A 22,053-nucleotide genomic window follows, 5' to 3' on the forward strand; every position below is an offset into this window, starting at 1 on the left:
AAATCTGAAACCGGTGCCGCTCTGGGGAGGCGGGGACAAGTGTAGCCAAGAATACCGAAGCTCAGGGGTCCATTATACCCCGCAATCAATCCGCCACTGGGAGCAAGCACTAATAAAAACAGCAGCCACGTTCACAGACGGCTAGCACGTGAAAATATGTTGAGGCACACAGATCCACAGTATAAAGTCCGCCTCCAAAAAACTAGAAGAGAAGGAAGAAGTGAGTACATCCGGGCTAAAATGCAGTCTGATTTACAATCCAAGCATTCTCCCAAGGCTGCTTATTTGCATGATGAGGGCTCTGTGAGATTTTTGTTCTTCAGTCTGAAGTCCTTGACCCCTGTATTGTTTCCACCTGCAGGGTGCCAACTGTGCGGAGGTGATGTGTGTTTACGGACAGCGCCGAGGCGTCGATGAGAACTTCACCCCCTCCACTCCCCCCCACCCCCTTTCAGGGTTGTTCGGGAGGTGTGGAAAAGTTCACAGAGGGTCCATTTTCTGTCAGACACCTATGTATCTTTGCTGGTTCTCTGGGTATTTTCCACAAAGGCAACTTTTATTTTCAGCCATCAGCTTGGATGGAGCACAGCGCCAACTGTACCAAACATTCCAGACATAACATTCATCTTAACACCAAATGTGATTGTCACGAGGAATTGTTAAATAAACAAAAAAAAAGATAATTCAGCACCCTGTACATGGTTTCAGACTCTGCTAAAACAGTTACTTTAAACGCAATATTATTGTAGAGTATGCATTATGTGTAGGTATTGTATACAACCTCCACACCGACGACTAACACATTTAACAACTTAATTTATCACACGTCTGTTGCATGTGTTACTTTATTCAAGCGCATTTACTCCAACACGAATGTTATCTGTTGTGTATCATGTCGCAAATACAGACGCATTTTGAGTCAGACTAATGCAATTAGAGATCAGGTGCCGCGTTACACGTGAAAAATACGTGTTATAAACTAACATATAGTTAACTGTGGATTGTGTTTGCATAACACACATCTTAGAATTTCCCCCTTATGAAACACACTGGACGCTTGTGACTCACACCCATCTCTCGGCGCGCCTTGTGCCTGGGGTGTGTGTTGCAGTTTTATCACATGTTCTGGCCCATGCATGTTACCGCCACCATTTACAATAAGGAGAGCCATAGGCCGGAAACGGCAGAGGTACGGTCACTTAGCTTTTGGCTTGAAGGTGCACACCCTCTAAAAGAAGACAAAAAATAACCCCCCTTGCAATTGCCCCGCAAACAAGGATTGTAGGGGCAAAGACCGCTACTCGGGTCTGGCGCAGAGATGCAAATACCGTACTGGGTCCAACAAGCATGCTGTCAAGGGTACCTCCTCAATAGGCTACACTTCCACCTATCTACTGTCACACCCTGCACTTTTTTTCTGAGTTGCAAGTTTGCACTACAGTGGGGAACAACGGCAGAACAACTACCAAACCACCACCACTACCAAACCACCACCATCACCACTTTCATCACCACCACCACATCCACCACCACCACCACATCATCCACCACCACATCTACCACCACCACATCCACCACCACTACATCCACCACCACCACATCCATCACCACCACCACATCCACCACCACCACCACCCCCACCACATCCACCACCACCACCACCACCACCACATCCACCACCACCACCACATCCACCACCACCACCACATCATTCACATTCACATCCACCACAACCACATCCACCACCACCACATCTATGTGTGTGGCTGCATGTGTGGCTCTGTGTGTGTGTGTGTGTGTGTGCAAATGCAGTAGGTCTCTCATTGCCGAGAGATTAAGCTATTGGCATTGTAAATGACAATAACATTTATCTGTTTTCAAAATCAACACATACATAAAAAAAATTGTCATTTACAATGCCAATAGCTCTAAATTTTGCAAGGCGAGACCGTTGCATTGTAAATGCTTGTTAGTTCATGGCAGGGACACGGAAAAGGTCAAAAAACATAGCACAGCACCAAGACAACAACACAAACAGAATCACCTTTAGGTGCTCAGCGTTTTTCTAACCATCTGTACACATTTTTCATGTGCGTGAAAGGAGACAGGCCAGAATAAAATGTTTTGGCCATAAAGGCGTAATAGTGTTGAGTGAGAATGCCATGGATAGCCTTTAATGCTACACTCAACAATTATTAAACCAAACAATTACTAAATCCCATCTCATGCCCGATCACACAAGACCATTCTAATCACCAGGAACTCACCATCGCATGTCTGTACTCACCTGACCTAAAAACTGGTTCCTGTCTCCTGTATCTATTAGCATAATGCAACAGCTGCCTAAAACTAGCGGCTGACTACCCACTTTGTCCAGAGGCCCCATAACGCTTAGCGTGCACGGGCCGATGGTCAGCCATAGTATCACAGCCATCCCGAGAATGAATATACTTTAGGTATTAAGTATTTTTCTCAATATTCTCCGCCCTTGTAGATAAAGGAAGCAAAGTAATTATTTACTTAACACACACACTCGCGCATACATGAGAAAAAAATACACTTTTATTTGAGCGAGGTTTTTAGACAACGTCAAGCATTCGGAGTGGGAGAAGTGGTGCAAACGATCTGAATTTCAGGGGAGAAAGTCAAGGGTTAGGCATGGACGGAGTCACCCGGGCTTCCGATTTCAAAATCCACTTGCCCCAAGACTAGCTAACAGACAGCAGCCCACATCTGGAGAGCAATAACTTATGACAATTTAACTCCGTTAGTAGATAAGCTTTTCTGTCAGGCAAACACGATTGTGAAAAGGCCCTATTTATAGCTGCATAAAAACCAACAATTTTAAGGTTGTGTGGTTTGCTTTTGCTTTGCAAATAGCCTATGTGCAAAACGTTTGCTTTGCAAATAGCATATGTGCAAAACTTATTAAGATGGCCTATCTTCACTGGAAATCTAAACCAAGAGGCGATTACACAAAAACATTTCGAAAACGGATCTAAATTCAAGATCAACTAAAAGCTGTAAAATGTAATTGTTATATTGCATCTGGATAGTCATAATTCATGACAATTTAACTCGGAGACTAGATAAGCTTTTCTTTCAGGACAGCACGATTGCTGAAAGGTCCGATTTATAGTTGCATGGCACTGCCATTTTCAAGTAATGGGAGTACGGGTTCTTAAAATCTGTGCTTGTGCACTTGACAACATTTGACTAACAAAACCCCAACAAACCAAGGAAACATTCCCTAGACGTCTCTTTGGCATGGTAAGAGTTCCAAAGCTTCTGCCGTGCGTTCAAAATGCCCCACGACCCTTGTATTGTGCCCTACGAGCACCATTCTATCCAAAGGTACGATCTACAGCAATGTCATTTTGTGTTCAATGCACTGTGTACCCAGCTCTAGGGCAGCGAGCTCCCTTACACCTACCACAGGCTGCCTTTTATGGAATTCACTAATCGATTTCCTGCATTTACAAAACTACAGCAGGTCCACCCTGGGTGAAAGTCAGGTGAAGTTCACACAGGTTTGTAGTCAGGTGCAGTTCACACAGGTTTGTAGTCAGGTGCAGTTCACACAGGTTTGTAGTCAGGTGCAGTTCACACAGGTTTGCAGTCAGGTGCAGTTGACATAGGTTTGCAGTCAGGTGCAGTTCACATAGGTTTGTTCTCATGAAGCAAGTTTACTGCTACTGCAGAGCATTCTCAAAATTTGGAGCAATTTTTGCTGCTGCTGTTCACACGTCAGAGCCTGCGCCATCACCCAATTTACCAACGCAAATTTAATTTCCTGACATAAATATGTGATATGAAGGCTGAAAAATCGCTGGCTACTTGATGTCCACAATCGGTGACATGAGAAGCATGGTCTGCTGTCCCTCAGATGCTTTTTAGGAGTCAGAATATTTGGCAGAGCGAGTCCAACGCCAAACAAGCATATCCTCCCCTGCGATGCGGTGCGATTCGGTCCTGATCCGGGATTCATTAGCAGACAGAAAATCTACTGCTTTGTGCCAGACTGGCAACATTTGTTTCCTGCAACAAAAAGCAAGACAAATTAACTTCAGTAAATCAGAAAACAAGCTGTGGCAGTAAGTCAATGAATGGGTTTTGACCTCAACTTGATTTCTAGGGATTGAATTATAGCCAGGCAATGAGCAATGAGACTATATGCTTCTCTATGGTTTATAAAATTCAGATGGGTTTAGAAGTGAAGGTTCTGCATACATCGTTAGGTATTTCCAACTCAACTAGTGTCGGATCGAATATGCGTAAGTGAAACACGACCATAGGAATGTCTGTTCATCACTTGACATTTATTCATATAAGTGATCATCATAAACATCTGCCTATGAAATGGGACCCAAAAAATGAAATCTTTCTCAAATGATTTTAAAGTACATTGCCATTTAAAGAGACTCATGTTCTCAAATATAAATACAATTTGATTTAATAAGCACGGCCTGAAAAGCCCTTTTTAAGTCCTCTCACAAAAAGGAAGAATAAAGCAGGATACGGAGATACTTAAGCAATACCCAGATTAGGGTCCCATTTTGATATTACTTTACGGCAGTAAAAGTGGCCAGCTCCGCTCCGCTCCTTCACTGAAAGTTTTGGGGGGATTCGTGAAGTGGGGGCTGAGAAAAAAGGGGGTCCCAAAACGTGTTTCCCCATGTTAATTTCCATAGGATGGTCTGACAAGTCTACAGCCCGAACCGCTGAACGGAATAACGACAAACTTTGCAAAATTGTAGGGACTGGTACGCAGATGTGCCTTTGCTATGCTTGGTGAAAATTGCTCCAGTGGTATTTATGAAAATTAACTTCAAAAACACATATATATCTGGGCGGAGCCTAACCACACATCTGATCTGATTGGCTGTTAGCACTTCATCCAAGAAGTGTTGGCAGCCATCTTGGGACCAATATACATGATAGCACCTCATTAAAAAAGCATTGTAGTTAATAGAGGGTTTTAGGACTTTAGTTACATCATAAATCATTTGTTGAGGGTACCATACTCATTTTAGGAATTGTGGTGTGTTCTAAGGTGATTTTACCATGTGAAAAAGCCTTCTGCTGTGATATCATGAACCATGTTTGAAAGAAAACGATTATCTCATGCTTTTCCCACAGTGGTTTGGAAGGGGATCTATAAGCTAAACTGAAAGCATATTTTCTGTACATTTACATTATCTTTCTCAGTCATGTGAGAATGAAGTCTGACATTCTCAGTAAAACATGTACATCCAACAAGGACAGAGACTGTCAGTTGATTCCTTTGTGTTCTACTGCAGCCTCCTAGAGTGTTCTAAAGAACAACTAGAGCGCTACCAGTCCTACTTATTACAAAGGTATAGCACACCTGAAGCCATCTTGATTGGAATAAAGTGGTAACTCTTAAAACATTTAATTTAAAAAGGAACACAATGAGGGGGTATATTTTGCCATAGAAAGTATGATTAGTGCTGCAGAAAAAAAAAATCAAGGCACATTTTAAGTGACTTCTCAAATCCTCTTCAAGTTCATTAAAAAATTCTGACATGCAGTCTCCCAAGATGACTACCAGAGACAAAAGAGCCTAAATGTAGCCCAAATATCACCCAAATGTAGCCCAAGTATAGCCCAATGACAGAATGTCCCAGAGTGTTCTAAAGAACAACTAGAGCGCTAACAGTCTTACTTATGACAAAAGTATCAGCAGTATAGACAACAATTGGTCCTCGACATAAATTTATCATTAAGAAAAAATCATAGTACTTAATCCAGTTGACTAATTCCACGTTGCGACTGAATCGGTCGTCTTAGTAGTATAGAACAATACTAGCCCACAGCCTCAAAAATCATTTACAACAGATGCCCATGGATTAATAAAACCAAAAAGAGGAATCGAATCAGGATAGTTAGTTTAATGTAACATATGTCAACGTATAGACTATCAATGCAATATACAAATATTTACATAAATCATGACGTAAAAAACATTTTCTTAAAAAGAGGGGAGACCGTGCACAGAGAAAGATAAAGTGTGTGCTCAAGTGAATGATCAAGAAAGATCAGAAAGAACAGTGTGAGTCATTTATACAAAGAAGAACATTGAGCCTGTGCTACGTAGTGCTTGTAAAAAATAATTCTTTTTTACTTTGCAGAATGCTATTTACAATTCCTTGGTCCTTAACCTGAACCACTGGCAATAGGATCGCCAGACAAAGGAATGGGGGTGGACAAGGGGCGGGGGTCAGTAGGTACAGGCTCCCAAAGGGGAGTGTCGTCGACGTTTCGACCCAACCATGTAGTGGGTGGTTCAAGTCCTCAACAACAGGTCTTCATCAGGACGGTGAAAATGGGGGAATATCTCTCAGAGTGCACGTCAAGTTAAAAGTTCGTAGGGCACCCTTCCGTGGTGCCTTTACAATACAAAAGTGCGACAATTGGTCCGCACTCCGAGTGTGTCAGTATCCAAAGTTATACCAATGCGTTCAACTAGCTGGTAATTCTGTTGCCCATTTAATTTGCACGCAAAACTTGCATCAAATGCCTGTTAGCTTAGTCGAGCTGGAAGGAAATGAATCCGTAGCTCCGTGTATCCATAACGCGGTTCCAGACGAGAGGCTGGTCACGGATACACGGAGCTACGGATTCAGTTACTTCAACTGTCACAGTGAGTTCGCAATATATGTCCTGACGTGTACCTGTGGCCTACGATATGTAGGCAGTACCAAACTACAGGTGCACGCCAGGATCTTGCAACACTTACGTGCCATCGTGAACAGTGACAACACGTACCCAGTAGCACGTCATTTCAAGTCCACACATAACAACGATTAATCCAACTTATCATATTATGTTATTGATGTGGTTGCGCCCCTCGCACGAGGAGGCGACAGAGAAAGACTGCTACGAAAAAAAGAAACCGAATATATCATTGAATTAGACAGCAAGTACCCCAATGGGTTAAACACCACTGAAGACTTACATCATCTGTTGTAGTCTTACTAATTTCAATATTCTCATGTGGTTTTCTCCATATTTTTCTCCTCAAGGTCGTTCTGAAAATAACAACTGATACCAGATGGCGCCGACTAGGCATCATATGGGAGTCCAGCAAGGATTCAACTATCATACTGACCTTGATGTGTATTGCCTTCTTGTAAATATTATCTCTCTATCCATTCAAAAAATATTTTGGGGACTAATGAATCTTAAGTCAACCAATAACTTGTTTTTATCTCACGATTTTGCACTTTCACTATTATTTTTTTAATATAGATCATATTAAGATTTATCACTAGTGGGTCAATCCAATATCAGTGTTGCCATGCTATAAGTATATGTACATATTGATGTTATACATTTTTCCAAATTATTGTTATGAATTATACATTGATATGTGTCCATTTGTCCATCTTAATGCCATGAAAGCTCTAAATTGGGTATGTAATAGATGTAGATTTGTAAATAAGAATGGAGTATATATTTTTGTAGAATATAGATATGTATAGATATATATTTATATATATATTTTTTTACATAACGTTAGGATATTGTACATAGATAGTTGGTATATATATATTTTTCTAGGTGTATATAGATGGATTTGAATTCAATGGACACGTTTCTGTATGGTATTGATAGGTGTGTATATAGTATATATGTATTTGAATATATTTTTTGTACATGGTCATGGTTTAATGAGTTAAAATAATTGCATTCATGCAGATATAATAATTTTTCTCAATGCCACCAACACTGGTATTTGTTTTGATTGTAAATAGAGGTGTGCACGTAGTATACAATGAAATACGTGTTTTTTCTATGTCTACACCTTGTGACTCACGAAAATGGGTGGAGCATCACTGGTAAAAAAATGTACAAATTTGTAGCTGACCTGGTGCGCGGTGTGTGACAAAGGGCACTAGGTGCTCGAAACGCGTAACCAGCGAGGTTTTTATTAAAGATATCCTTGACTGCAGCCATTGGGTCCGTGTCTTCGTTTCCACGACAGGAGTGTGGTTTATTTGAAGATTACTTGGTATATATATATATATATATATATATATATATATATATATATAAATGCATATGCATATATATGCATATATATATATGTGTATAAAACAATACTCGTCTGGCGCAGCCTGCGCCCCCAATTAGTACTTCAATTGGATTTAAGAGCGAAGAGTCGAACAGTCACTGACCTTGAATGATGTAATATGTGACATCAGCAGTGGATTGCGGGTGCGTGAAATATAGTTAGTACAATTAACTATATAGGAGCAATTTCAATGGTTTTGTAGGAGTGAAATGTCCAGCTAACTATAACACCCCTAAAACGAAGTTTTTTGAGTGAATTTTAAAGGTTTTTTAAATGCTAATTCCTAACTATATAAGGCCTGAAACCTATGGTTTTTTCAGTGAATATATATATATATATATATATATATATATATATATATATATATATATATATATACACACACACACACACACACACACACACACACACACACACACACACATTTTAAACAAGCAATGCATCTAAGAAGGAAGGAAGGAAGGAATTTTAAACTCAGAACAATTCTAAAACCCAGAAATACTCCTCGCAAGCCACTACTTCTGTGAGCAGAATGCAAAACAGACCTATTTTTTTCCCAACAACCTCTTGCAGGGTGAAAGGTTAAAAAAAACAAAAAACATGCTAACGTTTTCCCATTAAATTAAAATTGCATACAGACGGAGTCGTGGCTTGTTAAGCCAAGATGGTGGATGTGAGCTAAGTGCGCTCTGTCCGGCCTCATCATTTATCCTTCTTTATCCTGTCCTCCGGTCCTAATCTCTCCGCGCCGATCGTTTCCCTGGTGGGGCGCGTGTGGGGGCTGCGATCGGTGCTTTCAGTTGCCCCGTTTCCTGGCAAGAAGAGCAGTGGTGGCAGAGGCCTGGGCTGCGGCAGGGGGGCACAGGGCGGAGCCGTGGCATGGAGTGGAGGCCAGTACCCGTAGCGCGGTGTGCCTGTGGTCCCGGAGCAACTGCTGCACCTTTGGCTGTGCCCCTGCGGCGGCGGCTTGTGAGGAGCAAGGGTAGGCAGAGGCGGCTTGAGGGACTCGTAAGCGGAGCCGTTCATGTGCTCGTCCCCCTACCCGTGCGCTCCTGCTGGATCTGAGGCAGGGAGGTCTGGGCTCTCGGCGGTCGTGTTGGACTGCTGGGGGAGCTGAGCAGAGAGGGCACAGAGATTTGTGCCTGGCGACAGCTGTGATGCCCTGTGCTGGGATTGTGCCCCCATGGGCAGCGGAACGACTGGCGAGCCCTCCTCTGCCCTGAGCTTTGTTGATGGCACCATGCCCTCGCCCCGGCGGCCATTTCGGGTCGCGCAAGCTGGCAGAGACAGATTGCAGGCAAGTTGGAGTTGGTAGGGATCCTCGGATGACTCTCCTGGATGTAGGGCATTGGTATCTGCGTGGGCCCCGAGGCAAGTGGGGGTGGCCCTCCCAGGATCTCCAATACTGAACCCTGGGAGCTGCGGCCACTACTTTGGGTGCGATGCCTTATTGCAGTGAGTGGGGGCCTTGACGTTGGTCCGCTGTAACCTGGCTGACTGCCAGTAGTTCTGCATCCGGGCTTGCTAGTGGGGGATTTTAGACTGGCCAGTGACGGTCACAGGAGTGTGACGCCTTTCTGCTTCTGCGGACGGCCCAAGAAGTTGAGGCCAAGTGACCCGACAGTCGGTTGGGTCCCGCAGGAGCAATGACGAGGGACAAGACGAGTGGGGGCTCGGCCAAAAAGAGCACGCTGGATAAATACATGGCCCCAGGGGCCACCGCAGCTGCGCCTGGTGAATCTCAGGGGGCTGCACCAGATATTCCGGACAATGCTGCGCTCATGGCCGCTATTATGCAGTCCAGAGATGTCCTTGATGCTAAAATTGGGGCGGTTGGATCGGATGTCATGCTCCTTCGGCAGGACCTGCGGAACGTTGTAGCCTGCATCACCGAAGCTGAAACGCACGTTTCAAGAGTGGAGGACGAGGTAGCTGGCTTGCGGAAGCGGGTGGCTGCCCTCGAGACATCCCAGCGGGGCTGGGCGATGCTCGTGGAGGATGCGGAGGGCCAGGCCAGGCGCAACTATCTGCGCTTGGTGGGCTTTCTGGAGAGTTTTGAAGGGGGGACCTGGAACAGTTCCTCACTCAGTGGCTTGAGAGCTGGCTTCCCCTGGAGATCCTGTCCCGTTGTTTTATCATTGAGCGGGCCCACAGGGCTCTCGCTCAGAAGCCTCTGCCTGGCGCACGCCCAAGGCTAGTTTTTGCAAAGCTTCTGAACTACCATGACAGTGATGTAATAATCAAACAGGCCAGGGCCAAGGCACCTTTGCTCTTTGACAATCCGCGCATATTGATCTTTCCTGACTATAGGAAGTTAGTTCAGCAGCAGCAGTCTTTTTGGCAGGCAAGGCCCGACTACGTGATCTAAGCTTCCCTATGTGCCTCAGTACCATGCCCGGTTGCGGGTGGTCTATCGATCCCGCATGCATTTCTTTGATTCGCCGGAGCAGGTGTTTCAGTGGACAGATGAGACGGTGCGCCTGCGTCCCCACACGCCTCCTTGGAGGGAGTCAGATTCCTCTTCCAGCAAGGCAGCTCGTGGGTAGCCCCACAAGAAGCTCATAGATCACAAGCACTCCAGGTCTAATCGTCGATCACGCTCCTGCAGTACGTCCTCCTGGGCCGGCTCGGTCTTCCAGCACACTCCATCGGCTTCCTAATTGGCGGGGAACATTGTAGTCCTCTATGACTTTGATATTACTGTTTGGATCGAAGGACTCCATGTGTGGGCCGGCTTCTCTGTTGGACCTTCCGAAGGAGTAGGGGCCTGCTGATTTTGGGCTGTAACTTGGGGATCCATTGGTTGAGGTGGGCTGGGACTCCCTGTTGGGGTCGGCGGGCCGCACTTGCCGCAACAGATGCTTCATTGTTCGATAAGTATTGGGTGGGGGGGATTGTTGGATTGTTTTTGTTTATGTTGTTTTCAACAGGTCGCACTGTGCTACAGAATACTTAGGTCTCCTTGTATGCACCACTTGCTTTCTCATGCACAGGTGTTTCCCATTGGGATCTTTCATGGTCGTCTCAGGTGATGGCTCTCGGGCGTCCCCGGGGACTCTCAGAATAGTGAGCTGGAATGTCTGGGGGTCCTGGATAAAATTAAGCGGGGCCTGTTCTCCAGCAGGCTAATAGGGCTCATGCTGATGTACTCATGCTCCAAGAAACACATTATGGGTTCGAAAGTGCTCTGCCTCCAACCTTATGGCTATGTCCAAGTGTTCCATTCAGGGTTTGTAAGGTGGTCACGGGGTGGCGATTATGATTCACCGCAGGGCCCTATACACACACGTGTTCCTACAGGGCATGGCCAGACAGGAACCGGTGATTCTAGGTTGTATACATGACCCGCCCCTCTGCTTTCGTGGGGCTTGGTGGAGCGGCTTATGTCCTTATGGGTGGATATGCCTGATGGCCTGTCTGTAGTTGGAGGTGATTGGAATAACTGGTTTGATATGACTTGGGATCGCTGGAGGCCGGGGGAGGGTGCGGCCTCTAGCAGGGTCACAAAGCTTTCCTCTTTGGTGTCTGGGCTTGATTGGGTGGACACATGGCGCCGGATGCACCGGAATGTGCAGGGCTATACGTATCTCCCTGCGGTTCATAATTCCTTCTCTCGCCTTGATTATTTGTTTGTCCCTCGGGTGGCAGCAAGTAGGGTAGCAGAGGCAGATATCCTTCCGAGGGGTCTCTCAGATCACTCGCAGATTACTTTGATGGTTCTGATGGGCTGGGCACAGCAGCACTTCCGCTGGCGCTTCTCGACGTGGAATCTCCAGAAGGCGGATTACAGGGAATGCCTGGACGGCGCCATTGACCAATAACTTGGCACTTAATGTTGGGTCGGTCTCTGGGGCTGAACCTCAATGGGAGGCACTGAAGCCCATTGTACGGGGCTTTGATATCTCCTATTGCGCTGCTGCCCGCAGGGCTCAGAGGGAGCTCTGCTATTGGGAGAGACTAATGTTGCAGAGCTTGAACATCGTAGTTGGGGTGAAGGGGGTGAGCACATATGTCAACAGTTGCTGCTGGCGGGGTACGTGGATGGTGCTTGGCTGGCGGTGTGCATGGATGGCACTTGGCTGGCAGTGTGTGCGGAGCCGTTTTTGTCATCAGTGGGACATTTTCCAAACTACCTTTCTGATCTACTAACCTGTTACACCCCACCCATAACCCAAAACCTGTTAATCAGCACCTATTAACCAAATCCAAATTGCCCTTTATTTAGGGGCCCCCTTACTGGAACGCATTTCCACTGTCTATGTGTTACACTCCTGAGGCAAAAACAGCCGGGAGATTGCTTGTTTGTTTTAAAATCTTCTTGTGCTTTATTCTGTGTTTTAAACCTCACTTAAACCTCACTTACCTGAAACTGCTCGCCTTTTACAGCGGATTTAGCGCTGTTGGTGACCCGGCGCAGGACCCTCTCCCCAGCGCCTCGCCTCGCCCGTAGGCCACGCCCCCTTTCGAGGCCACCCCCACCCAACATTATATAGGAACGCTGACTGAAAGCGCCGCCATTAGGGTGTTACACTCCTGAGGCAAAACAGCCGGGAGATTGCTTGTTTGTTTTAAAATCTTCTTGTGCTTTATTCTGTGTTTTAAACCTCACTTAAACCTCACTTACCTGAAACTGCTCGCCTTTTACAGCGGATTTAGCGCTGTTGGTGACCCGGCGCAGGACCCTCTCCCCAGCGCCTCGCCTCGCCCGTAGGCCACGCCCCCTTTCGAGGCCACGCCCACCCAACATTATATAGGAACGCTGACTGAAAGCGCCGCCATTAGGGTGTTACACTCCTGAGGCAAAACAGCCGGGAGATTGCTTGTTTGTTTTAAAATCTTCTTGTGCTTTATTCTGTGTTTTAAACCTCACTTAAACCTCACTTACCTGAAACTGCTCGCCTTTTACAGCGGATTTAGCGCTGTTGGTGACCCGGCGCAGGACCCTCTCCCCAGCGCCTCGCCTCGCCCGTAGGCCACGCCCCCTTTCGAGGCCACGCCCACCCAACATTATATAGGAACGCTGACTGAAAGCGCCGCCATTAGGGTGTTACACTCCTGAGGCAAAACAGCCGGGAGATTGCTTGTTTGTTTTAAAATCTTCTTGTGATTTATTCTGTGTTTTAAATTTAGTTGGCACCTACTCGCTAGCGCTCACCTGTAATCCCCAAACAGCTGATCTTGAACGCTGTAAAGGGCAGGAATCGCTTGGACGGCACCATCACTCACCTCGAGGAGCCACGGGACACGCCCACTCCTGGTGACCACGCCCACCCCCCTAACGCCTAGAATCTCCTCCATAAACCATGTGTCAGCACAGGGAGCGCAGCGGACGGGCGCAGCGGGCGCGCCGTCAGCGCGCCGTCGGCGCGCCAAAGGCAAGCCCGTCTGGGCCCGTCCGGGCCCAGCCGGCCCCAGGCCCTGCCACTCTGCCCTTTGTAGTCAGGCACGCCCGAACCTACTCCCGGGAGGAGCTAATAGCCTTAAACACCCATACACATCCCTTGAGCACGCACACCCTGATGAGTGACAACCATCTCGCCAGATGCAACACCTGCATTCCTGTAGATCTGACCCCGGCGCATAAGGGCTTGCACCTAAGCTTACTCAACTGCAGGTCGCTCGTGAAGCACTCACATGAAGTTAATATGCTAATCACAAATCACGCCCTAGACATCTTGTTTCTGACAGAGACCTGGCTCACCCCTAGTAGTGGCCCCGACATAGTCCTGGCACTTCCCCCCGGGTACTTTATGTGCTCACAGAATAGACCAGAAGGCAGAGGAGGTGGACTAGCCATAATCCTTAAGGACGGCCTCTCCTGTAGAACCTCGGACGGCAACATCAAGGGGCACGAAAGTTGTCATTTCACTATTCAAATCTCCCCCGTCACTTCTCTATCAGGATTGCTGGTATATCGTCCACCGGGCAGCCTAGGAGACTTTCCAAATAAAATAATTGATCAGATCTCTATTAAGTGTACGTCCTCCACCAATTACATACTATTGGGAGACCTTAACATACACTTCCTGGACCCAGGCAATAAGCAGGCCAGTGAATTACTTCAGGACCTCACTTCTATTGGCTTTGACTTAAAGAATCCACAGATCACCCATGAAAAAGGGCAATTGCTTGACCCCTTCTTTTCAAACTTTTCTAGCTTGACAACTCTTGATCACATCGCCCTCCCCTGGACGGACCACTTTTTAGTTCCCCTCGTGTGGGACTTCGACACTCCGTCCCCTCAACCCCCCAAAGTTAAAACTCACACCAGGCGATGGCAGAAACTAGAACCTGACACATGGGCAGCCAAACTAAGGGAACACGTCCCCCTCCCATCCTTAGACCCCATAACTGGGGACATAGAGTTTAACACCTGGATCACCCAATCTCTAGATTCCGTCCTGCCTAAAACCCACTCGCTAAAACATACCAAGAGAGTTAACCCCTCACCCTGGTACACCCCTGAACTCAACACTTTGCGCAAAATGTGTAAAAGGAATGAACGTCTGTGGAGGAAAAGTAAAACAGAGGAAAATAAAGAAACATTTCGCACCTCCATAAAATCTTATAAAAAGGAGCTACGCAACACCAAAATTCGCTTCTACGAGAGCAGAATTAAAAATGCTGCCTGCTCGGCCCACGAAACCTATTCTGTTCTCAAAGAACTCCTCCATGCCCCTGACCCCCCACTCAAAGCCCTCGATCCCAAGGAGGCAGAAAGTAAATGCAGTAACTTAGCCACATTCTTTGACGAGAAGATCCAAAAAATCCTTCTGGACATACCCCCTCTTGAACCGGCCCACACGGATCGGAATCTCACCATCACTATCACCAATCCCATCCCTCCGGCCAATAACCCTCAACCCTCTCTAAACGCCTTCGGCCCAGTGACAATGGAGGAGGTAGAGGCAACAATGGCCTCAATCAAAAGTGGCTCTCCCCTCGACCCTGCACCCCTCCGCTTCCTGAAAAAAGTGTCCAGGACCATCATCCCCCCCCCTCACGGCTCTAATTAACTCCTCCTTTTCGGAAGGTATAGTCCCCCCCGGCTGGAAAGCGGCAGCTGTTAAAGGCCTCCTAAAAAAAACCTCCTTAGACCCGAAGGACCTTTCCAACTACAGGCCCATCTCCCTTCTCCCAGGAAACAGCAAGATCACAGAGAAGTTGGTGAACAAACAACTGTCACTCTTCCTAGAAAACAACAACCTATTGGGGGTCTCCCAGACAGGGTTCCGTCCAGGTCAGGGCACTGACATCGCCCCCCTGGCGGCAGTAGAGAAGGCCAGAAGCATTCTGGACACGGGAGGATCAGTGGCAGTGATCCTCCTGGACCTCAGTGCGGCCTTCGACACTGTAGACCATCCCACCCTAGTCCAACGACTGGGAGAAATTGGAATAAAGGGTATGGCCCTGAAATGGCTAAAATCCTTCTTAGCAGGACGATCCTTCCAGGTTTGGGAGAACGACAGCCACTCACCTATCATCCCCCTCCGATGTGGAGTACCGCAGGGCTCATCCTTGAGCCCTACGTTATTCAACGTATACATGGCTCCATTGGAGAAGAGGATCACCCCGTTCGGCGTGTCCTTAATTAACTACGCCGACGACACCCAGTTGGTTGTCACCCTCACCCATCCCCATCATGCCCCTTCTGACCTTCACAGCTGTCTCTCGGAAGTCCATCGATGGATGAATCTTTCATCGTTAAAACTGAACGGATCAAAGACCGAGATACTACTGTTAGGTCACACGGGCCCCACCCTTCCACCTCATCTCTGGCCCAGCTGCCTGGGCGACCCTCCCGCACCTAAGGACGAGGTTAAAAGCCTAGGTGTGTGGATTGATAAGGACACGACCTTCAAAACCCAGGCAAATAAAACAGCAGGGACTTGCTTTGGTCTCCTCCGGGCCTGCAGGAAGATCTTCCCTCTGCTCCCAGCCACCGCAAGGAAGCTCCTTATACAGGGCCTAATCCTAGCGAGATTAGACTACTGTAACGCCATCTACCTGGGAGCTCCTGAAGCCACCCTTAATGTGCTGCAGAAAGTCCAAAACGCTGCCGCCCGCCTTCTCACGGGCACACCTTCAAGATCTTCCGCCAAGCCAGCTCTCAGGTCTCTGCACTGGCTGCCAATCAGAGAAAGAGTCATCTTTAAGGCCCTCTGCCTGGCCCATAAGACCCTCAACAATAACGGCCCCCCCCTTCTCAAAGAAATCTTAATCCCCTACAAAGTGAAAAGAGACCTCCGGTCCAATGGAGAAAATCTTATTTCAGTTCCCAGAGTTAAAAAAGCCAAAACCGGTGGCCGCCGTTTTTCGGTCCATACGGCCAAACACTGGAACTGTTTACCACGAAGTCTGAGGACAGAATCAAACCATCTTCGGTTCAGGAAATCCTTAAAGACCCTCCTTTTCCCCCAAACATAACTTCAGTCAGATGGCCGGAAGCCTCAGGAGAAACAGCTAAGCGCTGGGATGCTCATCGAGTTACTACGCGCTTTATAAAACCATTAAATAAATAAATAAATAAATGTAGTCAGTCACTTACTACAGAAGTTCATAACAAGCTGTTTTTTATGGATTGCATTCCTACTGGCCATTACAGTGGCCTAGTGAAAAAAAGCCTCTCTTTCAACAACTCTTTCCCTGCATTATATAGTAATGCATTTTGCGTCTCAACTGACGAAAAACATGCTTTTTTTCAATTATGGACCTACCCGTTCAAGTGTTACAAACCTTTAAACAATCCATTTCTATAGTGGTAAATATACTTTCCTTCTAGCAGAAGATCAACAAGCCTCTACCAGGAAGGCCTAAATGCAATGCCACAATAGTAAAGACAGCCACTCCTGTGCTCCAGGATGAACACCTTATAAGTGACATTTTTGGGATCACCAACCTCGAGTTCAGTTTGTGCTTTTGCCAGGCACAACTGTTTGGATTCGGACTACATAGATGACACTCAAGCTTCTACAAAACATGAATGCTAGTAATTAATTTTACCAGTTTCGTGTAATATATGAACTATTAGTTTCTACTCAGTCTTTCTGAATAGCACAGCAAATTAAAGAAGAAGCAAATGTTACTCGTAATCTTAGTTATCTATCATGAAGTTGTAAGTAACCCAACCTGTCCTCGAAATACGAGAACAAAATCTGTGAGGTTAGCCATTAAGATTCCCTCATAGGCTCTTAAGTGAAAATTATCTGTTTCCACATCAAACTGCTCTCATGAACAATGGAGCTGCTGGGCTACTTTACAGCTAGTGTGAGAAATCGCACTAAAGGTGATGCTTACCTGCTACATTTCATTCTCTTCAACAGCTCAACCAATTAGATTTAAGAGCAGAAAATAACTAAGCAGAAAAGACCATTGATAGGCAATTCCCTTAACCACTTCGATGCTGATGACTAGCTCAGCTCGTCATCAGGCTTACCTGCTGTGTGCTGATTTATTTATTTATTTATTTGTTGGTTTATATAGCGCTTGAATCCACTCCAGCTGGAGTATCTCTGCGCTTTTGGAACCGGTAAGACAACGGGCGTGGTATAGAGATGGAATTAGATTTCATTTTTGAACAGGATGGTTTTTAAAAGTTTTCGGAATGTAAGATGTTCTTTGCATTGTCTTCGAGACAGAGGGAGTTTGTTCCACAGGATGGGACCAGTGATGGACAGGGCTCTACCTCTGTGTCTAGACTTTTTGATGCGAGGGACCACAAGGAGGAGATTGCTACTTGATCTGAGGGATCGTGCTGGAACGTAAGGAACAAATTTCCGCTCAAGATAAACCGGCCCCTGTCCATTCAAACACTTATGGATCAGGCAGCATATTTTAAATTTGTCTCTTTGTCGAATTGGGAGCCAGTGCAGCTGTTCAAGGAGGGGCTTGGAGGCAGTTCTCGGGGGAGCATTCAGCACAATGCGGGCTGCCGTGTTCTGAATGACTTGTAACTTAGCCAACACTCCTTCATTTGCCGAGAGCAGCAAGCCATTACAATAATCGATCCGACTAAGGATCAGTGCTTGGACAAGTGTTTTCCTAACAGAGTCGGGTAGAAGTGGGAAAACTTTGCGGAGCAGACTGATGGTATGGAAGCATATCCCTGAGATGTAGCTTGTATTTTGTTTTAGTGACAGGTCGTGATCAAGCCGAATTCCCAGATTCTTCACGACCTGTTTAGGTTCAGGGACTGCTCCTAATTCTGCTGGCCACCATTCCGGAGTCCATAGTATTTTAGCCTCCCCAAACAACATGACCTCCGTTTTGCTGACATTACATTGGAGATAGTTGGTAGATATCCATTTTGCCACTTCCTTCATGCCTGAAGAAAAGGAGTTTCTAACCTCAGCGGAAAGAGTTTTAAAAGGAAAGAGGAGCTGTGTATCATCTGCGTATGATACGGGGATGAAGCCGTACCTACGCAATACTCCTGCCAGGGGTGCCACATAGATATTAAAAAGAGTGGGGCTCAAACATGAGCCCAGTGGCACCCCCTTAGAAATCTCTATTTCCGCTGAGCGATACGTACCCATGGTGACTCTCTGGGTGCGATCAGATAGGAAACTCTTCAACCAGTCAAGGGCTTTTTTCTTAATGCCAGCGTTCGACAACCGTTGAGTCAGGATGGTATGAGACACGGTGTCGAACGCTGCCGACAGATCTAATAGAACCAAGATGACTGAAAGGCCCTTGTCCTGGTACAAGGAGCTGAGCTCGTCATGCAACGCAGTAATTTTAAAAATGCAGCACACAGCGGGAAAAGCCGCCGCAGCGATGCGGTTAAAAGAGTTTAAGAAAGATAAAATATACAACAATGCATAGATCTTTTCTATCTGGTACACTGGACAAATGTCACAACTTAATATCAATGCAGTTTCGAGATTACGTGCCACATTGAGCCATTAGTGCCACACACACAATTCCCAGACAACTGTCAGTTGGCGATTAGACCATGGACTTTTCATCACTGAATGACAAGGAAAAATACAAATACTCCTTTGTCTCCTTATTCTATTGGCTGGTCTTACCTGCTGCGATGTGGAATGAGGGTGTCCCGTACATGGTAAACACCAACATAAGGAAATGTCTCCATACCACTCTCCCAGTCCTTATAATGATCCCGTACAACGTCTAGAAGGAATCAATGGAAGAAAACAAAATTATTTGTTAGTAGGAAAAAGGCCAGGTCAACTTTAGAATACAAAACGGCTTACAAAATAATTAAATACACAATAATGGATCATGCATTAGATGAAAGTAATCATACCCTCCAGAAAGATAGGTATCCAGGGTACAGCATTGTGATGGACACAAAATGTTCAATGTATGTAGATTTCTGACAATATTGAACTTGTGGAAGTACACGAAAGGAATACTAGAAGTTTTCCTTTTCCATTCAAAGTGAGAATTTCCCCATTAAATTTCAGTTTTTTAAGAGAATGCTAACCTCAGTGTGAACCTGAACACAAATATGCCAAATTATCACACATGGAGTGTCTGTGGCCAAAGCAACTAGGTCTTCAACTGTGTGAAATTAAAGCTAGTCATGAACACGTCTTTGTTTGTTGGGCTCATTCCATACTGCTCCAAAAAGAAACTAGATGTATATTCCTTAGACAATATCGTAAAAAGTAATGCAAACAGCTTCAGGTAAAACTGCATTTCAACTAGAAAACGCAGTTTATTCCGTTTGTACACTTGAGGATGACTGCGTGTTTAGTAATTAAGGTTATTTTTGGGACTATTTAAGCACAATATATAGCTCTTACACAGCACTGAACTATTGTGACAGTGGAGCAACTGAACTGCCTCTATGTAATAAAGGTAAAATTCCTGTTTGATAAAATTGATAAATAGCAATAACAATGAACAAAAGTGGATGTGTTTATGCCTCCCAATAGTGTTATCTTTTGATATCAGTCAGCAATATCATTCAACTGTTAAATAATTTGAAAAGATGTATTACCTGGAGGACATGTGTGAAGCGAACTAATGAACAGAGCATACCTGTGATTTTATTAACCATATCGTACATGGCCTGCTCAGCTTCTTCTATTTTCCTCCATCGATACTTTAGAAAGGCGAGAAGGCCCCAGAGAAGCGCCAATGCTGTGCAAGGAAAAGAAGGAGATTTGGAAAATGGTGTAAATGTAGGCAAAGGGTGCCCATCATTCAAACATATACCAAACTACTTCTTGTCACAAAGACAGATGTAATTCATTTCAAAACAGCAATTAAGAGAAACTGTAAGATAAAGGTAAACGAGTATTCAGGAAATCATGAACTGAGAAACCATACCTGGATAAAGTGCAACAGTACATGGAGAGTAGCACAGTTTCCTTGAACAACTTTACTTGATGAAGTTGTCAAGCATGAGCCTAGCATCGACACACACTGGAGCACAGTGCCACATTGAGCCATTAGTGCCACTCACACAATTCAAAGGGACGGAGGCATTTGACAATAACATGAGGCGGTGTGAGACAACAAGAGGATATTTTGTGGAGCCATTTATAGTTTTCTACATATAACCACAGTCTCTCTAGAGATCTCTGGCCAGGCTTCTCTCCTTTTATTTAGCAAGGCCTTAAAAACATGACTCTTTAATTGACAGTCCTTTAGCTCTATTCCTTTCTGTGTTCCGTTCCTTTCTCCGCAACAGCGCCTTGATGCCCTTGGGCTAAGTCTGCGCTTAACAAGATTACATTCATTCATTCACATATACATGTAACTGTTCACATTAGATTATGTTTTCCATGTTAGGAAAACAGTTAGAATGATTGTGGAAATGTGGATGGTGTGAAGTCAAGACGCAAATGGGAAACAGATGGGTCAAAGACTTCAAAATATTCAGAGATCCAAATGCTGTTCCACATTTGTGAGGGAGGGTGCCATACATACTGCAAGGAATGCTATCACACTGAATAGGGCATAGCACAACCAAGAAGGTAAGGGTAAGAATCGTGTGGTACAGTTAAAGGTTTCAAGCTCCATACCTCCCACTAGGACGACGAAGTACAACAGGAACATATACAGGTTATTAACCTTGTTTTGCTTGTCATTAGTAAATTGCATCAGCATTTTATGGAGCTGTTTGCACTTTTTTCTATTCAAAAAAGCACAATTTGCTTCACAGTCTCATGGATTAAAACTTGTTAGCAAGCGCAAATATATATTTTTTAGGGTAAACATATGGTGCATTTCAGGCGAGATAAAGCAGCTACAAATTCTTTTTTAACAAATGTCATTAATACAAGACTTTTGTACATATGCAACGTGAAAAGAAGGACCCATATTTCCAAAACATTACTCTTATCACTCCACAACACATATCCTTGTGGGTCAGGGCATTCAGTATAATCTATTTACTAAGGCTCTTGGAAAGCATACCTCAGTTGGGTTCTGGTTCCTCTCATCAGAGGGTGGGTTAAGCCTACCACTCTATTCTACTAATCATTAATATTAGAAAGACTCCCACGACAGACAAGGAACAAACACTGGTATTGTAATGGATACATTCTATATTCATAAATATTCCATACTTAAGATTATTTGTTTCACCTAGGTGTCAGTTTTCTCACTGGTGTCAGCCTTACTCTAGAAGCGCCTCTTCCTCAGATTTGAAATGCCATTTTAAGGTGGGGTTTTCAGTCAAATGCACTTTTCTTGACTGATTGAATTTGAATTGAATGCACTTAGTAAATAAAGTAAAAATAAGGCCTACAAAAAGTCATGTTTTCTTCACGTTTCTCGCAATCGTAAATACATATAGTTGTGTTTCAGCATCCTGTTCAAGTGAATGGTCCCCATGATGGAGAAAGATAAAGTTACCTTTATATGAATCTATTACTTCCACAGAGTGCAAGGTGCGCTTGATGTGCAGATTGTGCAAGTTCCCGCAGCCAAGAATGTAGGAGGATGTGAAACCAATATAGAAAGATCATTCTAATTGT

The 22,053-nt window shown here is 45.2% G+C and overlaps 1 protein-coding gene across 1 annotated transcript in view; it reads right to left on the minus strand.

Annotated features, from left to right (window-relative positions):
- Positions 1–2,540: 2,540 nt before the first annotated feature.
- LEMD2 (LEM domain nuclear envelope protein 2) overlaps positions 2,541–22,053 on the minus strand; it is a 267,597-nt gene continuing 248,084 nt past the window's right edge. Inside the window, exons 7-9 of the mRNA XM_086923192.1 lie at positions 20,108–20,209; positions 19,129–19,231; positions 2,541–4,038 (exon numbers count right to left, since the gene is read on the minus strand). Coding sequence (XP_086779318.1) covers positions 3,894–4,038; positions 19,129–19,231; positions 20,108–20,209 — 350 coding nt within the window. The 3' untranslated portion in view covers positions 2,541–3,893. The remainder of the gene's footprint in view (positions 4,039–19,128; positions 19,232–20,107; positions 20,210–22,053) is intronic.

The sequence above is a fragment of the Lissotriton vulgaris genome, chromosome 5, assembly GCF_964263255.1.
Source record: "Lissotriton vulgaris chromosome 5, aLisVul1.2, whole genome shotgun sequence".
Taxonomy (NCBI): Eukaryota; Metazoa; Chordata; class Amphibia; order Caudata; family Salamandridae; genus Lissotriton; species Lissotriton vulgaris.